The sequence below is a fragment of the Lampetra planeri genome, chromosome 2 (genome assembly GCF_965212315.1).
Source record: "Lampetra planeri chromosome 2, kcLamPlan1.2.h2, whole genome shotgun sequence".
Lineage (NCBI taxonomy): Eukaryota > Metazoa > Chordata > Hyperoartia > Petromyzontiformes > Petromyzontidae > Lampetra > Lampetra planeri.
In genome coordinates this window covers 1,165,087-1,188,227 of record NC_136108.1, presented here as the reverse complement: position 1 = coordinate 1,188,227, position 23,141 = coordinate 1,165,087, and the positions used below count along the sequence as shown (strand labels likewise).

At 53.9% G+C, this 23,141-nt stretch overlaps 1 protein-coding gene across 1 annotated transcript in view; it reads right to left on the bottom strand.

Annotated features, from left to right (window-relative positions):
* Positions 1-23,141, bottom strand: part of NCKAP5 (NCK associated protein 5) — a 259,865-nt gene that overhangs the window by 21,477 nt on the left and 215,247 nt on the right. Inside the window, exons 11-16 of the mRNA XM_078603791.1 lie at positions 16,319-16,522; positions 15,957-16,145; positions 9,918-14,809; positions 8,204-8,357; positions 6,237-6,380; positions 4,215-4,302 (exon numbers count right to left, since the gene is read on the bottom strand). Of these exons, the coding sequence (XP_078459917.1) occupies positions 4,215-4,302; positions 6,237-6,380; positions 8,204-8,357; positions 9,918-14,809; positions 15,957-16,145; positions 16,319-16,522 (5,671 nt within the window). The remainder of the gene's footprint in view (positions 1-4,214; positions 4,303-6,236; positions 6,381-8,203; positions 8,358-9,917; positions 14,810-15,956; positions 16,146-16,318; positions 16,523-23,141) is intronic.

The window sequence follows — 23,141 nt, the reverse complement described above, 5'->3', positions numbered from 1 at the left end:
CACGGAGGTGGAGAAGACCTTGCGAGGCTAATTACCCCACTCTCTCTGCAAACCTCAGCGTTTCCCGAAGAAGGCCCGTTGGCCAAATCGTGACAGTTAAATACGTTTCAATATTTTTTTTATTCATTAACCTGTTACTTAATCTATTTAAAAGTTGTATATTTTTATATACAACAATGTAGCTCCCGCTGCGTGGGCAATATTGTTTACCAGTTTTATGAACAAATTCACTAACGCAAAAGCAACACATTTTTACTGTGCACGTGTTTGTGTTTTTTACTCTTAATGGTGTCAGGGGTAATAGTGCCACGGTGGTAGCGTGGAGATGCAATCCCCCTCATCTGGTATGCAGGAGGTTATCGGTTTGATCCCGGAACCTGATGGCACCTGTTGTGGTCTCTCTCTGCCTGTGGTGGCCATGTGGATTTTTTTATGGGTTCCTCCGGTTTTGCCCTGCACATTTAGAATCAACATGCGTTTAGATTATTTGGCTTCTGCTATGAATTCCCACGTGATGATGATGATGATATCACCACGTGTGGCCAGGTCACCTCTGAAAAAAAAGCTAATAGCTCAGTGAGCGTTACCTGATAAGTAGAAAAACATTTATTTCTCTTCATTTCCTTCCCATTTTGTCGAACATAAAAGCGACAAAGCAAATGAACAAATTGATGCATTGTTAATGAGGACGGGGATTTCACGTGATGGGCGCGCGCGGGATTAAGGAATTTCCGCAGACGGCGATGGTGGCGACGGCGGATACGCTTTTATTCTCACCGTGGCGAGAGCGCCAGTGGGGGGTGGGGCGCGCCGGAGATTAAACGCCACCGCTGCGCAAAAGAACGGCGTCCGCTTCTGAAAATCCAGGCGAAAAGCCCAAACGCACGACTCAATTTGCCGAAATGAAACCCGCCGCGGCGAGTTTCTCATGCCAAATTAAAAACCCGCCACTCACTGCACGAGTCGAATAAGAGCCCTTCAATGTAACATTCATTAGCCACTCTTTTTCTTACCCCATTCACGAAAGCAAGGATAAAAAAAACACGCGCTCCACAGTAGGACAATTCAATCACCTAATCCCCGTTGAGGAGACGTACATCATGCAAATAAGTGAAGGGGGGTTCACGCTCGTGGCTGTTATTGCAGAGTGTGCTCGTGCGCGCGTGTGTGTGTGTGTTTTAAGTGGAGCGTTAGAGACTAAAGTGTGAGCAACTTTCAAGCTCAAGTTTATTTTGTTTCGGCGGCTGAGAACTCAACAGACCAGGACAGAGTCTCTCCTGCAACAGTGACCAGGGTCACCAAAATTACCAAACCCCCAAAAAATGTAAAAGCATAAATTGTCACGTGAGAATTTGAAAATACTGCGCAGACACAGCGGAGCTCACGCTGGACAGTAAATTCGCCGCGTGTATCTTCTGTCGGCTATCCGCTTCCATGCTGAGCTTTCAGCGCGAGAGACATGATACTTGTTTAATATTTAACATTATAAATAATTTGGGATATATATAAAAAAGCTATCAATCATATCTCAATCACGGCTACTGAAATCTAGACGCAGAGATACGCATATGCCAGTCACTAAAGCTTCCACGGATAAAAGGGCTTTGCATCGGAACGGAGAACGACCCTGGGACGTGGCATCGCAGAAAATCCTCCCGGAGTCTCCTCGACCCGTGGCCTCTTTCTCCCCGTCGGTAGCATCGTTAAGGTTTTCCAATTATAGTTTGTAGAACTCACTAATTATTTAGTACCACCCCGACCTCACGTTTACACGTGCAAATTATGGGAATGTACAGAATTAACCAACCTTGCAATTTAACTGCCACAATTAGGGGTAGCAATGCTCTTTCTCTTTTAAGACATTCTGGTGAATGTTGTGCCTCGAGTGACCGCAGGGCGGGGGGGGGGGTGTATACCATATACACAAACAATTCAATGTGGCTCAACTTGCGTGTCTACCATTAGTTCCTAAGCCCTGAGTGATTCGTGTGATGTTCTCTTTACGCACAACCACTGGCGAAAATGAATCCCTCTACCCGAGCCCTGGAATCATCCTGAGCGGCCATCCTGGGCTCAAACCTCCAGTCAGCTGCACGAGTTCCGTACGGACGCCAGTTCGACACTACGAGCCTCTGAAAGGGATGATGTTTTGGACACATAGGCTGCGCGAGCGTCACGCTGCTGCTTCAACCTCCTGCGTGGGAGAACACCAGGAAACCAAGGGCCCCCGGCCTGCTGTGGTGGGAGATGCAAACCCAGCTCCTGTGCACATTCAACGCGACATCGTTTTTTTCTTTTCTCTCCTGCACTAAACGCCAATAAATACATTCGCGGTGGCAATCCTGAAAATTTAACGGGAACATAAAAGCGAGAAGCCGAGCGAGCGGGCGAGCGAGCGGGATGCACGCTGTGCAGCTCCGTTAATAACCCGGGCGCGTGGCGGTGATTTCTTGCTTTGCCCATTAAAGTGAGTAATCATGTGCCCGGCGCTTGTTCTCGGAAGGCTCGGTAGCACAGTGAGACTGCGCGAACGCGCCGCGTATGGCATTTAATCGTAGCGCCATTGGCCATCGCGAGCCCCTTTCCCGACGGCCACCCTGGGTTAGGCACGTTGAGCTTCCGAAATACATCCTCGATGACAAATGTGACCTTCAAAGAAAAGTAATGGGGAGAAGGGGAAAAGAAATCTAAAACTAAGAGATGGTTTTAAAGGGAAAAAATACATATTTATTACGTAGAAGCCGGGGACGGAACCCGAATACGAGCGTTCCGCGAGAGCGCGGGAGGGGCAGCGTCGGCACGGCGACGTGGGGTCCAGAGCGTCGGCACGGCGACGTGGGACCCAGAGCATTAGCGATGCCGCAGGTTAGAGGGTCAAGGGAGGCTCGGATATCTGAGATTTAAATCTTTATGGGGATCCGCGAGCCGAGAGCATGATGGATTCGGCCGCTCCCGTAATGTGCACGGCCTCTCCCGGGTGAAGCGGCGATGGTGGCGATTGCGTGCGAGTGGCTAAAAGTGCCCGAAAACTTCACTCGCCGCCGCGCTCGCTCCGAGACCGCCCGGCGCCACGACGCGACCGCTATGTGACCCGCGCCCTTGGCTTTGTCTCTGGGTCCCTTCCCTCCGCCGCGGAATGACCATCACTTTTTCCGGAGCTGGCATCGCGACTCGCCCATCTGTCTCTTCTGAACCCTGCACACCCCTCCCCCGCTACAATCTCTCTCTCTATCGCTCCATTTTAATGCACATCGTGCAAAACCTTCAAGTGGGAGGAAACGGGAGAAGGCAGAGAAATCTCACCACGCGTAAGCGGGGGTCACAATCAGCACCGTCATTTCACTGCCACCTCGCAGTCGCCAACGGCTACTCCAGCTGGAACGCCCCGGTTGGTCACCCATCCGAGTGTTTAGTTCGCTGTCCTTCCCCCGCACCTCCAATTTAGCACGGTCAGCCACGTGCGGTGCGAAAGAAGTTTAACATGCGCACGTACATAACCAGGCTCAACCCCGCGTTGCTTCGATGAGATCCGGCTCATTGAGAGCGATTTGGCTCTCGGCGACTTTGGCTGTGTCCGTCTGAGTGACAATCCCCCAGACTTAAATGAGTCTGATTGGCGTTGGGATTGACAAACCTCGAGCTGGCTTCACAGAGAGCACCGAGTCAGCACAACTGGGGATTTAACAGGGTGACGTAACTTTCAGGAGCGAGCGAGCGAGCGCACACGCGGGGACGCATGCGTGCGTGCATGGGTGGCGAGCGGCAGTGTCGTGGTTAGGGCACTGCGCTACAAATTCTGCGGCCCGAGTTCTATTTCCGCTCATGACTTTTAACGGTCGCAATTATATTAACCGGTCCTGGGCAAATCCGAGGTGAACTCGGACTTGAGTGAGTACTGGGTGCAGTGTGCAAACTTTAGCAGTGGAGAGACAAAAGTGGCCGGGTATGGCATTGGCCATGCCGGCTTTCAAAGGGGGCTCGCGAACAGCACTTGCTCCAACAGTCTGCGTAGGTTACACAGGGGATCTTTGTCTTTGTACGTGCATGCAAACACAGGTGTCCATTAGTTACGTGCACACAAGAGCATTTGTATTTGAGCTCACGTGTAGTTTTGTGCGTAGCTGTGCTCGCGAGCCAGCGCTCATTTGTGTCTACGCGCACACACACGCCTACACGCGCGTACACACCGCAAAGTGCCCCCACCCCGCATCTACCTGCTGCGTGACTTCTCGCAGATTCCCCAGCAAGCGCCGTCTCAAGCGCGAGCGTGGCTTCAGAGCCGTCGCCACCCTCGCCCACACGCTGAGCCACAGCACGCGCAGACAGAGCAGAAACGAGGAGAGGGAGGGAGGGAGGGAGGGTGAGGAGAGAGGGAGAGGGCCAGAGAGGAAACGTGGATGGGCGTGCGTGCGTGAGTGCAGGAGTGAACCAGGACATGGGGGGGGGGAGAGGCGGGTGGGGGGGAGACCAGGGAGGGAAAGCGTGGGTTAATGAAGCAAATGAGTCGATGGTCATTAAAGCAGTGATTGAAGCGGCCAAATCAAATCCAAGCCGATCATCGCCAAGCCAACACAGGCCGACGAACGTGACATCACGCGCAGCATCGTCAACAAGGCGATGGCTGACACATCGCCGATCGATCATCAAGTTGCCAAATGCCGAACGTCCTAAATGTTTTAGACGAGCAAATAATAAATGGTCCCATTCCGTGGTGCGCGAGATAAATGACACGGAACAAAACTTTTGCACAAAGGAGCTTGCCGCGTGCCAGCGGTCGTCCGCCGACGTTGAACGACGGCACGGTGATTGCGTGACGCTGGTGCCAGACACTCCGCGGCTATCTCTCGTGAGCAGCAGACGGGCGCTGTGTGGACACAGCTGTCTGGGGCGTGCGGGCTCGCCCACGGGTCCGCCCGTCTGCCTGTCCGTCCTTTCGTCCTGCGGGCTTGTCCGCCCAGCGCCCCCAGCGACTGGACACCCCAAGTTTAATGACTTCAGTAATGGAATGCCTCCTCATTGGAGACAAGTCCAAGCTGAAATTGCACACCCCCGTGGTTGTTGTACTGACCACTTGCACGCACTCCACAGTTGTTTTTGCACAACAATGTATTTTTGCCGCTCGTTACTTTGCATATTATTTCATTGTCACCTTAGTGACTGTGGAAAAAAAATCAGTTTCAAAGCATCAGCAAATCAGCAAGATAGATATAGGTGTTTGTTGCACTTTGTGACCACACTTCATAGACGAGTTTTTTTACTTCTTCTTACCAATACTTCCCCTCTCCCTACGTCACTCCCGGCGTCATGACCACCGTTTCTACCTCATCACAATGGCCACATCAGCTCCTCTTGTGCCGCTCCACCTGCATCCGCTAGACCCCACGCTGCTCTCCCTGCTTCCGCTAGACCCCGTGCCGTGCCCCCTACGTCTGCCAGACCGCGCCGTTGCATGCCGCTCCGTCGCTGCAACAGATACGTTGACACATTTTTGTTCCCCGACAGAAACAAAATCTCGTGGGTTCCTTAGGCCTGGTTTCTGACAAAATGTAGATTTTACAACTCGGTAGGTTTTCACGGTTGTGCTGTACGGCGCTCCGACGCGTTACAGGGTCGTGCCGCGTGCCGCTCGGCACGATGTCCGACGTTCCGTTCCACAATTGTGGAATCAAACCCTGGCCTTGTGCGGCACGCCGAGAAAGTAAAGAGACCGGAATATGCACGCGTTCATGTCTCACGTGCTGCTGGGCAGGTAAACCTGGTATTTGTCCTTGTTAAATTACACGCACCGTGACATTATAATTCTCAAGGTACTCTTTAATGAATTCGAAGCTCCAAGGGCCAAGGGTATTTAACCAAATACCGAGACTTATATTAAAGCTTTGACTCCACCAAGAGCCAGTTTACATCTCCAAGTGTTTGAGCATATCCGCTTCTAGGAGGTGCGTGTGGTTATGAATAGAAGGTGCACCTAGCTTCGCGCACAAGCGCCGGTGGTTACATCACCGTCACTTAGTGGCGAACGGCGGTTGTTGTTGTTGTTTATGAATAAAGATACGTGAAAGAAGAAAGACAGATGGCCAACAGAGACACAGACAAAACAAAAACACATTCACTCTCACAAGCAACTAAACAGAGACCGAGACAGAGACCGAGACAGACAGAGAGAAACGAGCAGACACACAGAGAGACAGAGAGGCAGGCAAGCAGAGTGCGAGAGACGCATGATGGTCGTGTACCCCGAGGTGGTTGGGCTGTCTTCGCGGGATCTTGGGTGACCACTCTGACAGCTGCAGGGCAGAGGACTCCTCCTCCTGCTCCTGCCTCCACACGCCCAGGAGCTCCCCATCGCTGCCTCGTCCCGGACCCTTCAGCAGCCCCACCTGCAGGAGGGCAGCACACGGGGGTGGCACGGGGTGGCACGGGGTGGCATGGGGTGGCACGGGGTGGCACGGGGTGGTGGGGGGGGAGCACGGGTCAGCAGGGAGCCCTCTTGGAAGTTGTTACGATGACCAAATGTGATCTCCCTTCATCTCGGGTCGTTCATTGTTCATCCGTACCCAGCTGAGGCTCGCGGCTGACGCACATCGCAAACTGCGATGAGCGTACGTTTATTTAGCTCGGCTTTTATTTGATGCGCGGTGCGCATAAGGTGGCACGGGACATTATGCCTGACAAATAAAATATATTCATAAGAATTAAAGTTTACAATGTTTGCTCAATATTCAAGAATTGCCTTGGAACTAAAATGGGATTTCTTTCTACACAATTCTATTACATAGTATTTGCTAAGTGTGGATTACATTGAGAATGAATAAACTCAAGACGCTGGTCAGCATGTCCCCAAGCTCAGCTGCAGCACGACTCTTTCACGAAATTCATTCCGCTCCTCCACGGACATCGTAGAGACCCAAGTGGTCCACACATCCTGCAAGTTAAACCCAATCCCCGCGCTGCTGAGGAAGAAGGCAATTTATTTCTCCCCGATCCATTTCCAGTCCTCCGATAAACACTTTCTCTTTTACCTCCACATTGATTACACAGGCTTAAAATAATAATAATTTAGAAACTAATCGGTTTAATTCTTGACTGAATAGTACAAGGCTCTCGTCGGCTGTCTGCGCTAGAGCACAGACAGGCTCTGGTTGCCGTGGTAGTAGCACTGGGGGCCACATTGCATCTCTCCAGACAAATGAAACCAAAGCGCACACATTGCCGTCAAAACACACCAAAAACACAGAAAAGCGCTTAGAAACAAACAGTTTACTATCATCAACAAAGCAGACGATTGTGTGTTTCGTTTTTTTTAAGTATAATTTTCAAGAGCCCCCTTCAGTGGCACTGTGCGGAGCCAAGATGACTCCAAATTGGTGAGCATTAAGCGCAACAATAACGATGGGAATTTGATGAGCACAGTGCATCGCCAAGCTGTATTTACATGTAATCGACATGAAATCAACACATAATCTACATGTAATCGACACGTAATCTACATGTAAACGACATATAATCTACATGTAATCTACAAGCAGCACTCATCTCAGCAGCAAGCCGTGTGGCCCACAGTGATGGATTCTTACTTGCACGAGTTTAGAGGTGTAAGAAAAGGCATAATAATGTTCAATCAATCTACATGGCACGCACACGTGTTTTTATAGCTCATGCCTTTGTCCGTCCATCGCACAATGAAGGCCTTCCAATGCCGTGTCACTCACGGGGGTCGCTTTTGCACAAACTTTAACGTTCCGGTCGATGCGAGTCGGTAAAGGGGAGGAGGTTACCCAGTAAAATAATGTTAGCCGTGGCCAGCATTCAAACTCAGGTCTCACCGATTTCAAGAGTGCAGTGCACTAAATACTGAAGCAAAGGTGGCATAAATTGCTGCTCAGTAATCATCACTCTCTACTGCAGGATCTATCGCACGCGCTCGAGCGTTTGTGGAATGCAGTGAGAGCAGGCGAACGTTGCTGTGTCAGTGGGAATGTGTTACCCGAGAACGAACAGAGCAGTTGGTGTGCTGCTTGGGTATGAGTCAGGATGATGCACGGACGGCCCTACAGATTATATGAGTGGCGGAGAATCAGTAGTTTCCGAAACAAATCCACGTCCGTGGAGATTCTTCACGATGCCTTTTCACAATGCCAGACCACCTACCCTTGGTGCTCTAACACGCAGACAGCCTTCGTCTGCGGTGCTTAGACCGTACCAGTGACAATCCATAGGAGTCAGACTCCACGGGCGTCGCCATTGGCTGCTTGTCAGGTGGGAGTAGCGCGCGATGGGGAGGGCGTAATGTCGGGTCGAGTTTTCTCCCAGAATCCTCCGGGGCACGATTAGGGGACATCGTTCGCTTTTCAACCCTAAAGCAGCAGCAGGAACATGCGGGGGGCACAAACGTAGAGCCAGAAAGGGAGGATTATTCACAAACTAAAACCAGCAGAGACGCAGTCATGCAGCAACGTGTTCTTCTTCTCTCCAAATAAGCCACGGAGAGTTTGCAGGTGCTACTAATAATCTTTAAAAATATATTTTATGTATTCTATAATAGAGCACACTGCTGCTTCATAGTCCTTTCATGTGTTTGAGTGATTCAGAGTAAGCCTTTGTTGCAAAATTGATTGAAAAAAATATAGAGCGACTGAAGGTCAGCGGAGCATTTTCCTAAGGTTAATACCACATTACTAGTGACCTTGTTGGATTAATAATAATAACGATGATTAAACTGACAAATAAATAAATAACCCGTGACTTTGCGATAACCCTGCCTCCCGCGCATATCAAGTGCCTCCTCACACAAACCGACTGCTGTCATCTGCGCCCCTGTTCCCTTGGCGGCGTCTGACGATCGCCGGCACACGTGTCGTCCGCCGGGTGCGACGCGCTATGGCCCGTGGCCTCGGGGGTAACGCGAGGAACAAACATCCAACATTGATCTCAATTCATATCGGGGGGGGGCAGCGGCGGCGAGAGAAACCAATGTTTCCATCCTCCGGACGCTCGTCCGATCGAAAGACTATAATGAAGTGCCTGGCCTCCGCTCACTGCTCTGTCCGGGAATAATTAACTCTCTCGCTGCTGCCTCTCGCCCACACAAACCGCGCACGCCCGCTGCGCCCCTTACATCGGCGCGGCGGTCCTGGGCTGCGTTTGACAACGGTCGGCATTTGGCACAAGGCGAGAGAGCTTCACTGGGAGCGGGACGCAGGGCGGGCGGCTTGGAGCGACACGAGGGAGCGCGCGTCACGGAGAAAGGAAAAGGGGATGCGGGGGGGGCGGCACGAGTACTTGGTACGGCAGCCGCGTTGGGCGGACGGTGGGCGACCAGGTTAATTACAAGCAGAGCCGTGGAGACGCACTCCCGCAATCCGATAAGCACGTAATGAATGGCTAATCAGGCGTCAAGGCAGTGGCAGCTTAACTTCGCAGCGCCGCGATGCTGAGACCTGACTCTTAACGGCTTTCAGTGCCACCTTAATAAATATCATCTCGGAAAGAAGAAAAAATCTATAAAACCTACGGCTGATAATCTCTCACAAGAGGTAATTAATGCGGGTGCATAGAATGTAAAACGGAGCATTATTTATGGGAAAAAGAGGAAAGACAAATATGCCAATACTGCGGCTAAAGATGCTGATGGCGAATGCGTTATTGGTATTGGCACCGCAGGGAAAATCACAAGGGGATACTCATCCAGAATAAACAACGAGGCATCAATTTCCCTATAATTTATGATAATTTACAAAGCCACCTTCCGACGAATTAAAGTTCTGGAAAATCGATTTTGTTTTGAAATGTACGAGTCTCAAATACAATCGCGAGACAGAAACGACACCGCCGCGGTTTTTCCGTTCACCCCCGGCGAGGCTCTGCCGCTTCCCGCCGTTAGACGGCAACGATGCGGGCGGCGCACGGTCACTCACCGGCTCAGTATCTCCTGCAGGAACTCTCCGCTGGAGGGGCTGCTGGCGGTGGCCACCGCTCCGTCCACGCCGCCGCCGCCGCCGTGCGCGTCGTGCCGGGCGCTGCCGTCGGGCGACGAGCGGCTCCCCTGCGCGTCGGGCGCCGGCTTGTCCGCTGGCTGCTTGCCCTCCACCCGCTTGCCGCGAGGCTTGAGGCGCCGGCTCAGGGGCGCCCATTCCTTCTTCTCCTCTTTCCTCTGCACCTCCGCCTTGCCGTCTCCGCCCTTCTTCGGCTCCTGCTTCTCCACTTCCGCCTTCTTTATGTCGCCGGTGGGCGCCTCCATTTTTTTGGCCGGAGTCGCCGTCCCCGCCGCCGTCCCCGCCGCCGTCGCCGCCGTCTTGTGCCTGCGGAAGCCGAACCAGCTGGCGATGGACGAGGCCGCGCCCGACTTGGGCTTCGTCTCAGTGACGCTCACGCCGGCGCGAGACACTCCCTGCTGCTCCTTGCGCAGCATGTTCGCCTGAATGCCCTGCATCACCTTCTCCTCAATGGAGGGGCCCGCGGCAGAGCCCTGAGGAGACAGCGCTTGGACCAGCCTCCTCGGAGACTCCGGCTGAGCCTCGAGGTTGGACTTGGTCGGTGACTTTGCTCCGTAATGTGGAGAACACAGCTGCTGCTGCTGCTGCTGCTGGCCCGTCCTGGTGCCCGCGAACCTCAGCTGCCTCAGACCCGGAGCCTCCGTTCCCTTACTGGCATCTCTCTCCTGGAGGATCAGCCCCTTGCCGTTGATGGAAAATCCGTCGCACTCGCCCTCGCCCGCCATGATGTGGTTCTGACCTTCCGATGATTCCGCTTTGTTGAAGCCATCCATGTCCTCGTGCATCTTGGGAGTCTTCACGTTCTGAGCGAGCCGCACGCTTTCCATTCCGGGCATCGCTCGGGGGCTCTCGAGCTTCGCTCTCGGAAGCTTCGCGTTCATGGCGTTCCTCTGCTCCTCCAGCTTCGTCACTCCTCTGAGCCCCTCGGGGCTTATGGCTCTGAGCCCCTCTGGGCTCATGGATCTGTGTGCCTCTGGGCTCATTGCTCTGAGTCCCTCTGGGCTCATGGCTCTGTGTGCCTCTGGGCTCTTGGCTCTCTGTGCCTCTGGGCTCATGGATCTGTGTGCCTCTGGGCTCATGGCTCTGAGCCCCTCTGGGCTCATGGCTCTGAGCCCCTCTGGGCTCATGGATCTGTGTGCCTCTGGGCTCATGGCTCTGAGTCCCTCTGGGCTCATGGATCTGAGTCCCTCTGGGCTCATTGCTCTGTATCCCTCTGGGCTCATCACAGGCCGGTGTAAATCTCCCTCCTTTGGTTGTCTCACAACATCGAATTTTGGCACCATTCTATGACCGGGCGCCCTCTGCCTTGCTCTGAAATCTTCCAACTTTCCCGGACTTCTCACCCCTTCCACCTTGGCAGGGGATACTCTGTGGCCGCCGTCCTCTGGGAGGGAGTCGTCCAGCCTCTCAGAATGCGTTGGCGAGCGCGGCCCGTCAGGCTTCGTCGATACCTTCTCTCTCTCGGCCCTGGCCGGCAAACGGCTCGGGAGCTTGGTGAGACTGCCATGGTTCCGCTCCACTCTGCCGCATTCCGTCTCTTCGTCCGCCTCGAGGGCCAAGGTCGTCGGTTGCGCCGTGATCGCCTCCTGCACGATGGTGACGTTGTGGAAGTTCTGCGCGCAGTGCTTGAGCAGCTCGCTCTCGGTCACCGCCTCCAAGACGTCGTACCCGTTCTCGCCGGCGGATTCCAACCCGTGCGGCTCGGACACGAGCACGCAAAGCTGCAGCTCGGTCGCAGCGTGATCCTCCTCCTGCTGCTGCTGCTGTTGCTGTTCTGAGGGCGTCGCAACCCTCGGAGGCTCCGGGGTCGTGAGCGACGACTGGCGGCTCAGTGGAATCCCGCGCTCGGCCGTGTTGGTGATGATGTGCGTGCGGATCTTGGGGCTGAGCTCCCCCGCCGAGCTGGTGGCGGGCATCCTCTCGCGGCTGCCGGGCTGCGCGCTGAAGCTCTGGCTGCGCACCTTGGTGCCGCTCATGCCGAGCGCCGGCTTGGGGTAGGGGCGCGCCGTGCCGGGCGACTGCGGCGTGCCACGCAGGCCCTTCAGCTCGTCCCGGAACTCCACGTCGCCGGAGCTCATGGCGGGAGACGAGAGGGGAGAGGGGAGGGGCCCCTCTCCCGGGTGAGGCTTGGCGTCGAGGTCGGACGACGCGCACCTGTGCGTCGCGGGGGAGTTCGCCTCGTCCGACGCTCGGGGGCACGGTGGCACTCCCTTGCTCGCCCACGTCGCCGCATCGCTCGCTCGGTCCGGCTCTCTAGAGGGCGGCGTTACACTCGTCAAAGCTTCGGCTACTTCCTGAGGGTCGCCGTGAGCGTGTTCCAATTTCAACTCTTTTTTGTCCGACGTTCTTTCGCCTTTGCTGCTGACGGGTGGGGAATTTAACCCATTTGTTGGACGCACAGAAGCAGTGAAGCTCGTGGTGACATTTGCTACAAAATTGTTCTGCCGCTCCGGCACATTGCTGCTGCTGCTGCTGCTGCACAGGGCATTGTAGGACTCGATTAGCACCGGAGATTTCATTGTCAAGCAGCTCTTGGTAGCATCAGTATGCTGCGTGACATTATTAACGGTCCTCTTCGGTGAGAGTATTGCTTGATTTTGAGTCATGTTCCCTTCACTCTGACTCTGAGGCAACTGAAACTTCTGCTGCTGCTGCTGCTGCTGCATAGAGCCGTGGTTAGGCCTGGGCTGCTGATGTGATGAAACATGCGCCAACGTCTGAGAATAGCCCACCCCTTCCGAGATGGAGCTCTGGGACTTGTGCAGCGACTGCGGGACCCTGGGCACAACCGCCGGCTTGGAGGCGTGGGTCGGCGAGCCGACGGGCAGGCGGCTGGCGGCCCCCCCGCGTGCCGCGCCCGCGGCCTGCTGCGGCTCCTTGCCGCAGCGCACCCTCAGCAGGCTCTGCTGGGAGTCGTAGCTGGGCCTGAGCAGCGTCATGCTGGGAGGGATGTCGTAGTTGGGCTTGATGAGCAGCGAGGCGGAGCGGCCCGGCGGGGGCGGGGCGGGAGGTGACGCGAGGTGCGAGGGCTTGACCCCGCCAGACGCGCTGTCCCGCACGGGCTCCTCCTGGTGCTCCGGGGAGAGCACCGGCACCGGCGACGGCGGCGCCGCGACCGGCAACGGTGCCGTGGGCGCGGCCTGCTGGGCCGCCCTGGAGAGAGTGGCCACCGGGACGGGCTTCCTGCCGGGAGGAGGAGCGGCCTCGGGCGACGGGCTTGCGGGGCCCCCGCCGTTGGGCAGCTTCGTGGCGGCCGCAGCTTCGCTCTTGCAGGGGATCCGGGAGCTGCGAGGCAGCTGGGGGCTTCCCCTGGTGGGGTTGGCCAAGTCGGACTTCACACCCAAGCCGCTGCCCACGCTGGGAATCTTGAGGAACCTGGATAGCTTGGCGGGGGACGAGGGGCCCGGTGATTTGTCGTGAGGAGCGCAGCCGCCGGCCTTCTCCTGACTTTTGCTCCTGAACGCCGGCGGATTTCCACTGCTGGGGTCCCCCCCCGCCTTGCAAGGGACCTTCATCTGCTGCGGAAGACTCTGAGATTTACCCGACATCCGGCCCAGCGGCACCCTGGGGCCGCTGGGTGAGGAGGAGGCCGCGGCGAACCCCGCGGAGTAGAGGCCGTTGCTTTTGTGGCCCCCGCTGTACGGTGGCTTGATCAGGCGTTGCTGAGCACCGTGAGACATCGCCAGAGTGGGCGCTGCACTGTGCGAGTGACCACTCGAGGCCGACGTAGATCCTGAGGTCACCTGAGAGATGTTTCCAGTGGTTGAACTTCCAGCGGGGGCGGGCGGCGCCGCCTTTCCACTGCTGCCATCGGAGTCTCTTATCGGCTGCTCCTCCGTGGGAGACTCCAACACTGCGTAGTCCGCGGCTCTGCTGGCTGAGGCAGCCTCGGGCTCCAGTTCAGTGTAATTAACTTCTTGCCTGGCGGAGCCTCTGACGTGAAGTGCCGGTGCGCCGGGGTTCTGAACCCCGGACCCCAGCTGCGAGGGGCAACAGTCCTTGGTGACGTAAATCACGGCCGGGCCTGGTGCCTCCTCCTCAGGCTTCACCGGCGCGTCCGCCGCGGCCACCGCCGCCCGCTTCACGAACTGCAGCATCCTGGGGCGGTCGCCGGCCGTGGTTACCTGACCGGAGAGCGAGATCACCTGACCGCACAGCGAGCTCACTTGGCCCGTCACCGTCTTGTGCACGGACTGCGCCAGCGACACCGAGATGTTGGGGAACGCCACGCCGGGCGCAGCTCCCAGCGTTGAGCGGCCGCCGCCGCCGCCCTCGCCGTTCTGCCTGCCGGCCGGCTCCTCGCCACCCTTCAGGCTGACCTGCATGCGGTTGGCGGTCAGGCCGAACCTCCAGTTCTCCGAGGCCTTGCCCAGACTCTGGCAGCGCGGCAGGTACCCGGCAATCCTCTCATCCACGCCGCGCACCTGGTACACGCAGCGCGGCGTCCTCGGGAAGGGCGCGCGGGGCCCCGGGCCGAAGAGGCCGTCGGAGAGGCTGTGGGGCAGGCGCAGGCAGGAGGGCAGCGTCCACTCCTTGCAGGGCACGGGGTCCAGGCTGGCGCCCCTCGCGTCGTCCTCGCTCTCCTCCTGCGAGTCCGACTCGTACGAGCACTTCTGGTGCGGCTGCACGCCGCGCAGGCGCACGGAGGCGTGCGCCACGACGCCGGGGAAGTCATTGTGCTTGGAGCCGGGCGAGTAGATGCCCTCGTTGGAGCTCATGAGGTCCCGGTGGGCGGTGGTCCACTCGCCTGGTCGCAGGCTGTTTCGATCGTCCGGCGCAGGAATCGGCTCCCTGGACACGAGCTGCCGGAGGCCCTGGCGGGGTACACGTGTTGTGGGGGAGACGGCGAGCGTGCGAGTTAGGCTGTTGTTAGAGTGGTGCCCTGGCAAGTGTTCTCTAGTCAGTGGCAGCGGTGGTAGTGGTGGTGGTGGTGTGGACTACTGCATTTTCTGTCGAGAGGAGTGGAAGTGTAGTCGTTAGCGCACTGCACTATGAACCTGAAGACCCGGGGTCGATGCTCGGCCATGGCTAACAACAGTGGCGATTATCTGAATTGGTTTGAGGCATCTCCTAGATCGACTCAGGTGAAATGTCAACCTGGTACAGTGTGTAAAATTCAACAATGGGGATAGAAAGGCAACCACGTTGTGCCTTCCTTCACAGGTGCTGTGAACAACACTTTCCCATCAGAGCCTGCTTGGCTATATAGGGGATCTTTGGCTTTGTGGAGGTGCAGCTGATTCTCAGTGGTGCCGACCAACGCAGAGGAACAATTGCTGGGAGGCGTCGCCAACTCTCCGCTCATCCACTGACCTTTCTACCTAACGAATGATCGAGCTAATTAAAACCGCGGCCAATATATTTAGGTTGCATTATCAGCCAAGACCATTAAAAATGATCAGCCAATTTAGAATGTATCACAGTGCACTCATACATTAATTGGAAATTATCGTTGTAACATTTCACTCTGAAGGACAACTCTGAGGGCATCGTCCAATTTTGACAGAGCGGCTCGGCAGGCCGAGCGCGCCCAGAGACCATCTGCGTGGGCCCACGTCTCCCTCGACTGCACAATTACACAACAGTCCTCAGGGGAGTCTGCTGGCAGTCGCACGGAAGCAGAAATAAATAAATGTCTCGCCACATTCATCATGCCCGCAGAGAAGATATATAGTCAGCTGATGAAAGTCAGCAGGAGAATCCCAGTTTTACGCGAGCCTCGCACGGTAAAATATGATCTCCAATTACAGTCAACACATCTCTGTAACCTCTTTCTTCTGGCTCTGAAAAAGGGACATTCCCTGAAACATCAGACGACTGCATATATTCTTCAGTTTGTGATTGTATGACGAATGTGGTGAGTTGTTTTTGTTGTTGTTGTTGCCGTTTACTGGACATCCGTGAAAAAAAGCTTCATAGCTCATCGGAATCCTCCAGAATAAGTAAAGATTCCATCCTTGCCTGCAGGATGCTCATCTCCTTCCTCTGCTGCCGCTTGAGTGCCTCCTCGTGGGAGCTGGGCAGGGCCCCCAGCTCCACGCTGCCACTCCGCCTCTGCTCCTCCATCCTGGACGGTCGATCCTTCTCGCTCCCCGCCGACTCCTTCCCCTGCTCCTTGTCCGCGTGCCGCCCGTCCCTCATCTCCACTTTCTGTAAAACAACGGTGGAGGTGAACCAGTGACGCTCGCACCGTGTGCGGTAAACGGGGGTGGGGTGTGCGGCGGAGGAGAGGGGCCGCTTGGTGACTTGATGGCTGCCGCAGCCAGAGCCTTTCTGAAAAATCGGTCAATCTGAGCGGCCCCGGGCTCTAGAAGGCGACCCACCTGCCCTGCGGTGGACTCTCGCTGCTCGGCGGGCCAGGGGCAGGAGTGCGTCGACAGCTCGCTGCACGTGCTGGACAGTGAGATCTCGCTGCTGCTGCTGCAGCTGCTGGTGACGAGGCGGTGGCGCCGGCGGCCCAGCGTGGGCACCGAGCCGACCCCGCGGCACAGCGCGCCGCCCTCCACCACGCCCAGCGCCATTCCGGCCTGCCGAGGGAACACGACGAGACGGGCGGTGCGTGCGGTTCTCGAGTTATACAACCAGCAAGACTACTCGCTTCCTAAGTACGCACGTACGTTGTACTTCTTTTGCACCGTACGTAGGCAACTGTGCTTATTGCAGGTAAGGGGGAAGGACAACAAACTAAGCAGCTCTAAATAAATCGGTTTTCAATCCAGATTTAAAGGTGCAAAGCCCCAGCGGCTTCCTAATAATGTCGGAAGAGCGTTCCGGACTGCCGCAGAAGCGCATCTGAAAGGGTGCGACGCAGTGACCGTCTTTGTTCAATGGCATGGTCTCACAACCGTCTGATCACCACAATGGACGGATGATAGCTTCAGTCTGATCCCTACACTCTTTTTTTCTCTTCACCTCATCCAAGCATGCACTGTTGCACAACCCTCTGGCACTCGCCCAGTTATCTACCACTTTGCGACTCGCAGATGGCAGTGAGGCGGTGGTTGCCGCAATGCATCAGTTATAATGTGTCTGCCAATATTCCAGGTCAGGTTATGCACACTCAAAATTCAGAGATGCTTTTTGGAAAGGGGAAAGATTTCTTTTTCGGAACTTGTGAATTTCCAATCTTCATACGGCTTTGCATTTACCATACCACTCTTGACAATACATTCGTAGAAGGACAAAGCGTGCATAATAAGTGTGATGCATGTCGAGCGTCTGAATATGCGTGTTTGTGAATGTCTCCGCATCGTCAACTATGGGGCATATTGCCAAGCTCGTGTTTTTTATTAAGTGTGAATCTGGTCCGAAATCTATTCAATCACGAACTCACACCCATTAGGCACACAATGGACGGCAGCAGAGTACAATGGCAGCACAAAGCCGCTGTGATCAGTGGAAGTCATTGACAGAATGGCTCACAGTGCAAACAAGGCAGGGACAAAACGAAAAGCAGAGCGCATGATATTACAATTACACCAAACGGCGGGCGAAGCGTCACGGGCGAGGGAACTGCAAATGAGCGTTAGAATAACAGAAACCACCGACCGATTACAAACCACTCGTGTGTCCCGTAATCATGAAACAGATTGCAATGCAGGCTTCGAAAGCAAAAGCTATTTTCTCTGCAGCATCGGTCCTGATTTGCAAGCAATTTGAGGGAACGCGAGATGAGCGGGAGAAGGGAGGCCGCCAAAAGTACTTGTTGAGCGTGCGGTCTCCTACCCTCAACCCACCGCTGCACAGCCGCTCTGCAGCACCGACGGACGGGGCCACCACACGAGACGATCTTTCGCGATCCTCAGTGGGACTCGCGTACGGGCTGGCGGTAAGCACGTCACGACGCTTTGATCGATCCATCTAAATGTATCCTGCTTGTTTCATCAATGCACCGATTACAATTGATGTTTACGCCCATGATGCCGACATTTTATCATGCGTGGGGAAGTCACGTGGGTGGGGGCTCCATCCACGTCCTCCTCACGAGAGGGCAGCCCCGCATGCCTCGATGGATATTAAATGAATGCATATGCAAAAAAAGAGTATCCATTAGCCAAGCTCCCCAAGTGCTGGACATTGGAATGGTGTTCTAATGTCTATGTGCGGAGCGTGCCGGTGACCACTCTATGAATAATAGATGTTCATGCTCGTGATGTATACATAGATTCGAGTGTGTGAGAAAACATTATTTACAAACAATATGCTAATGTGACAATTAGGCTAATGGGAGCAAACAAAACTGCACAATGTGACAGAATGCACTGAGAAAAATAAAAGGCAGATGGTAAAAATTGGAAGAGAAATTTAATGACTATTCAATTGTGACAAGTCATAGAATCGCATGGCCTAGCCAGCACAGGACGTCTCCCACACATGGATATGTAAATACAGATTAATTTATATGATATGGACAAAAATACGCCCTTAAGCTTTAACGAGCGTAGCAGCAAGTTCCATTAGTGAGCACCTATCAAGGCCCATACAATGCAGAATTGTGGCCAGCTGCATGCCCGGCCACCATTGGCTTCCCAGTTGTTAATGTCCATAATCAATGCATGCTCCTAACTCGACGTTTAGCTTGAGTCAACCCTGGAGAGGCCCGACAAGTGTAGTTTAAGACACTACGAGACACCGACGCTGTGCACAGCCAGGGACTAGCCCAGGCCGCTGCGTTTGTAGTGCAGCACACGTTCAACCGCTATGGCAGCGCCGCATCAGCGACTGACAAATTCAACTTTGCAAAATGAATTGCCGGCTGGCCGGTGAACCACGGCCCGCTCGTCACTCAGGCAGCCCCACATGCACAGGGCGACTCTCTCTTTGGCCAGGAGCTTTTACCCCAGGGGCACAGCGGGCCCTTGAGTGGCTCACGTCTGGATTCATCCACTTGACTCATAATCACGAAATTTGCATATATTTAGTCTTGCAAAAAATATATAAGTGATTTGTTGCTGAAAATGAGCAGTTTCATTTCTTGCAAGTGGTTGGAAATTCAACGTTCCTATGGCGAGGGCAAGTCCATCCATAGGATGACCACTATAGTCTGTATGCCAAGCATGACGGTGTCTCTGTTGCCACTCGACCTCCCCCTGCATTCTGAGACAGTGCAGCAGTCGAAAACAAAACAAAACCTCAATTGTTTAAAACATTTGTCCCCGGCATAGGCGCATTTTGTATTCAGTATGGGTGTGCTACTTTTTTGCAAGGGTGAGTGAGATAAATGCCTCTTCTCCCTCTCTCATAAATAATGAGTGTTCAGTGTCATGTAAGAGATGCAGAGATGTCAAGCGTGGATCCGATATGACTTCATTAGAACGGACACAATCCCCGATCCTCAGCACAATCCATTCACATCCCAAATTGGTGTCGATATTTTACACGGAGCTGACCATTAACAGACCATTTGCCTCCAGTTTTAATATCCTCCTCTACTGAAGACGCACAACCACGGGTGTAGGAGTCACGAGCTAATGCGCTTTTATGAGCCTACGTTGGGGAATAAATTACGGGAAAAGGTGGCAACATCTTTTTCGTTGTACACAAGGAAATTTTGTGACTTTCACAGGGTCACTCCTATGTGATGATATAATGGGATAATAGGAATACTCCCTTTAAGGCCAAAAACAGCAGCAATTTTCCGACAAACTGGTTTAAACCGCGCAATTCATCCTCATACAGACGGGTAACGCGATCAGGCTTCAGACGAGAGGACCCTTCATCACCCACTGGGTAACATTGATCCCTCCCATGTAATCCGGTTCATCCCACACCGTGCGGCAATTAATCTGCACCGAGACAGCAGAGGAGGAGTGAAGGCCCGGTCCCGGTGTGCCGGCTCCCGCCACTATCAATCACGCGCGCATCCGTGGAGTTTTCCGCCTCTCGGCTCCGCGCGCTTGTTTCGCAAAGCAAAACAAGCCGTCCCGAGCCGGCCTCCGCGCACTCCCCTGGCAACGCTCCTCCATCACGGGGGCCACTTTTCACTTTGACAAAAGTTGGCACAATTCTGCAGGCAAACGCTGCCGCGCACGGGCGGGCGGTCGGTCGCAAGACGTCAGCGGTGGGCCTCTCCCACATCTCCCGCTCAGGAGGGGAGGCTTCCAACAGCCGGGTGGTGCCACTGCTAAGTGAAATTCGAGTTCCTGGATAAGCTCCCAGCAGCATGTGAGAAACGTCGGACATCATCATGTCCAACATGATGATGATGGGCACAACCTGAAAACGAATCGGAGCGCTATAGCTGTGACATCACACCACTCTCGTGCATTCTCACTCCTTCTCCCAAACACACGGACGAATATCCCCCATACGCCTTGTGTACCATCGGGACAAGTGCTGCTAGCGAGCCGCGATGAAGGCCAGGGAAGCACACGCGGGGGATTGGATGGCCAGCACTAGACGTGTAACTATGCATCGATTTATCAATCAAAATGTATTGTTATGTTTATGATAAGTGCATTAAATTGTCCATGTAAAAATGTATTATTTATAAAAACACGTTCATGTCGCTCTTGCAGCCACTGAAGTTTCTACAGGCAACAAGACGTCAAAATAATCGATCATTTAATCGAATGGTGACCCTGAAGCTTGACAATTCATGGAATCGGGTACGGGGGATGGAGGATCAATAAGATGCCCCTGGCCAGCAGCATGCAACCCCAGCCATGATTGCCTCACATAGATTTGAAGTTGACCCCATATCCAAGTTCATAAAGATGTGTCGATGTTATTCGCACCCACTGCCTCGCTGATTTAGCATAAGGAATGGGTCTAGGCCAGGTTATTAGGCCAACTTCTCTGCTGTTCTGCAGCAACACTCTTCACAAAAGACAATAATAATACCTTGTTTACGCAATGTAGTCCAACGGACAAGCGTCGTTTAGTGAGCACCTATTAAGGTCCACACAGCTCTTGAGGAAGGAGAGAGGCGAGCAGCATGCCTGGGCTGCTTTGTTTACAAACCACAACGGATGCTCAAGCAAAGATGAGCGAGGTGTGCCCAGCACAGGCTCACGTTATACCGCTTCCCTTTGACGGAACCAGCTGCCTAGATTCAGTGTGCTAAGCACTGCGCCACTACTCTCCACACACCGCGGCAAAGACCCCATATGTTGCCTACAATGGACGGTGTGACAGGTGGTGTCAGCGGGGACTTTCGAGACCAGCAGCGTGTGGCGATGGGGTGATGTGGCCAGCACCATGCCCGGTCACCATTGTCTCCGCATTGCTGATCTTTAAACAACCTGCACTACCCGTTTAAGGCTGGGTCAACTTGGGAGGGGCCCAGAACTAGTTGAGTGAACACTCGTGGCCGTTATCAGCCACTGCCTGGAACCGAACTCAGATTGCCGGGTTTGTAAGCGCACTGCGCAAAACACCGCACCCGCCACTAGCCACACACGTACGCACTCAGGCATGCGCATCCCCCGTTGCACGCTGCTCATTATCGGCTGGCTGCCCTTCAACTTGCAGGGTCTGTCATCGCAGATGCCGCATCCTGCCCGCTCCTCCTCCTCTTCCACGGAGAGGAGAAGGCCGAGGAGGCCGTGCCCACTGGCACTGCCATCGCGTCAGCATGAGAGTGGCAGGCGGAGAGAGGAGAGAGGAGCGATGCGCGTGAAGCACAGCGTTTACGAGCCCCTCTTAAACACAAGCTTCATCTCCTTGTACTGTTGATAATTTAATTGGTGCAGCTTCTATGTAACCATGTGCTTACATAAATAATAATGGTAACGGCACGTTACACGTATTTGTTTATGGGTTAGACCAACACAAAGATCGTTGCATTGGTTACGAAAACCTACGGTTTAGGTAAATCATGTTTTTCATTTATTCAGGAGATGACATCGTAGCAGATTCGAGCTCATCAATTGCCTCTTCACTCAACGCACTACACAGGTTCAAGGATACATTGCTGACCTGCAATCTACCAGTCAAACCTGCCTGTAAATATCTGGTGTTCCTAAGGTACCATCCCATCCAAAGACTCAATCGCACTTCGCTTCTAAGCTCTAATAGGATTGGGTGCATTTAAGGAAACTTTGTGTGAGGCAAAGTCTTCTATGCCGGAACCAAATTTCTAAATGGGCGACTTCATCTCTCAGCAGACTGCCCATTTTGTTTCAGGCTTTCACTGCGAGCTGATCACGATCATCAATCTTCATTCTGAAACACCAATGTACGTTTCTGCTTTACCGTGAAATGATAAGAATATTATATTGATTAAGTGCAATAATTACATGATTCCCAAAATATAACAAGAGAACAAAAAACCCTCTTACCAAAAAAGGGAATTTTGGAGATGGGGAGGCCAAAACATAAATTATTACAAAATGTTGGAAGGTCTATGAAGTTTTATTGCCAATGACAGGTGTTTAAGTGCTCCGGTTTATGACGCTTTTCAAGCGGTAATAATGTGACCTGGGGAGCCATAAAACTGATTGATGCAGTGTGGACACGCTGCCAGTTTATTAGGAGCCAGTCGGGAGAATGGAGCTCCCCCACCAAGCCTTGATGCACAAGCAAATACAACGTCCAGGAGGCAAAAAATAAATCTGCAGACGCCACAACGTACAACAAAAAATTAGTGTTTGTGCTACATGTCAAAGGAAGGTGAAATATATATATATAAATAAATGAACAAACAAAAAAAGCCCAAGGCCTTACACCACTAATGAGACTCGGACAATCAAAAGCAGTCCGCGGTTTGGCTGCTTAAACAAACGCTGCCAGGCATAAAATGTACGGAAGGTGCGCGCAGGCTGAAGGATTGAAACGTCACGTCTGTCAGTTTCATAATTTATTGGGCACAATGCGCCTCGACGATGGATTACAACTTTGGTCCACAAAAGGCGTCAAACTGTAGTTCTTTGCATGGAGAGGAAATGTCCTCCGAGGCTGCTGCTGTTGCGTCGTCGTCGGTGAACGTTTTACAATCTCGGACTGTGGCCCTGTTGGGGCCGTGCAAAAGTACCACAGCACTGCCCTTTCGCAGACCATCGTGTTTCGCTTGTGCTCTCGAGCCCATCAGCTCACACAAGAAGTCGCACATATGGGTGGCTTTTCTTTTAAAGAGGGCACCTTGCATTGTCTGTCCTGCGCTAATATACAGCCCCTTGACCACCCACCATTGATGTTGGTCATGGC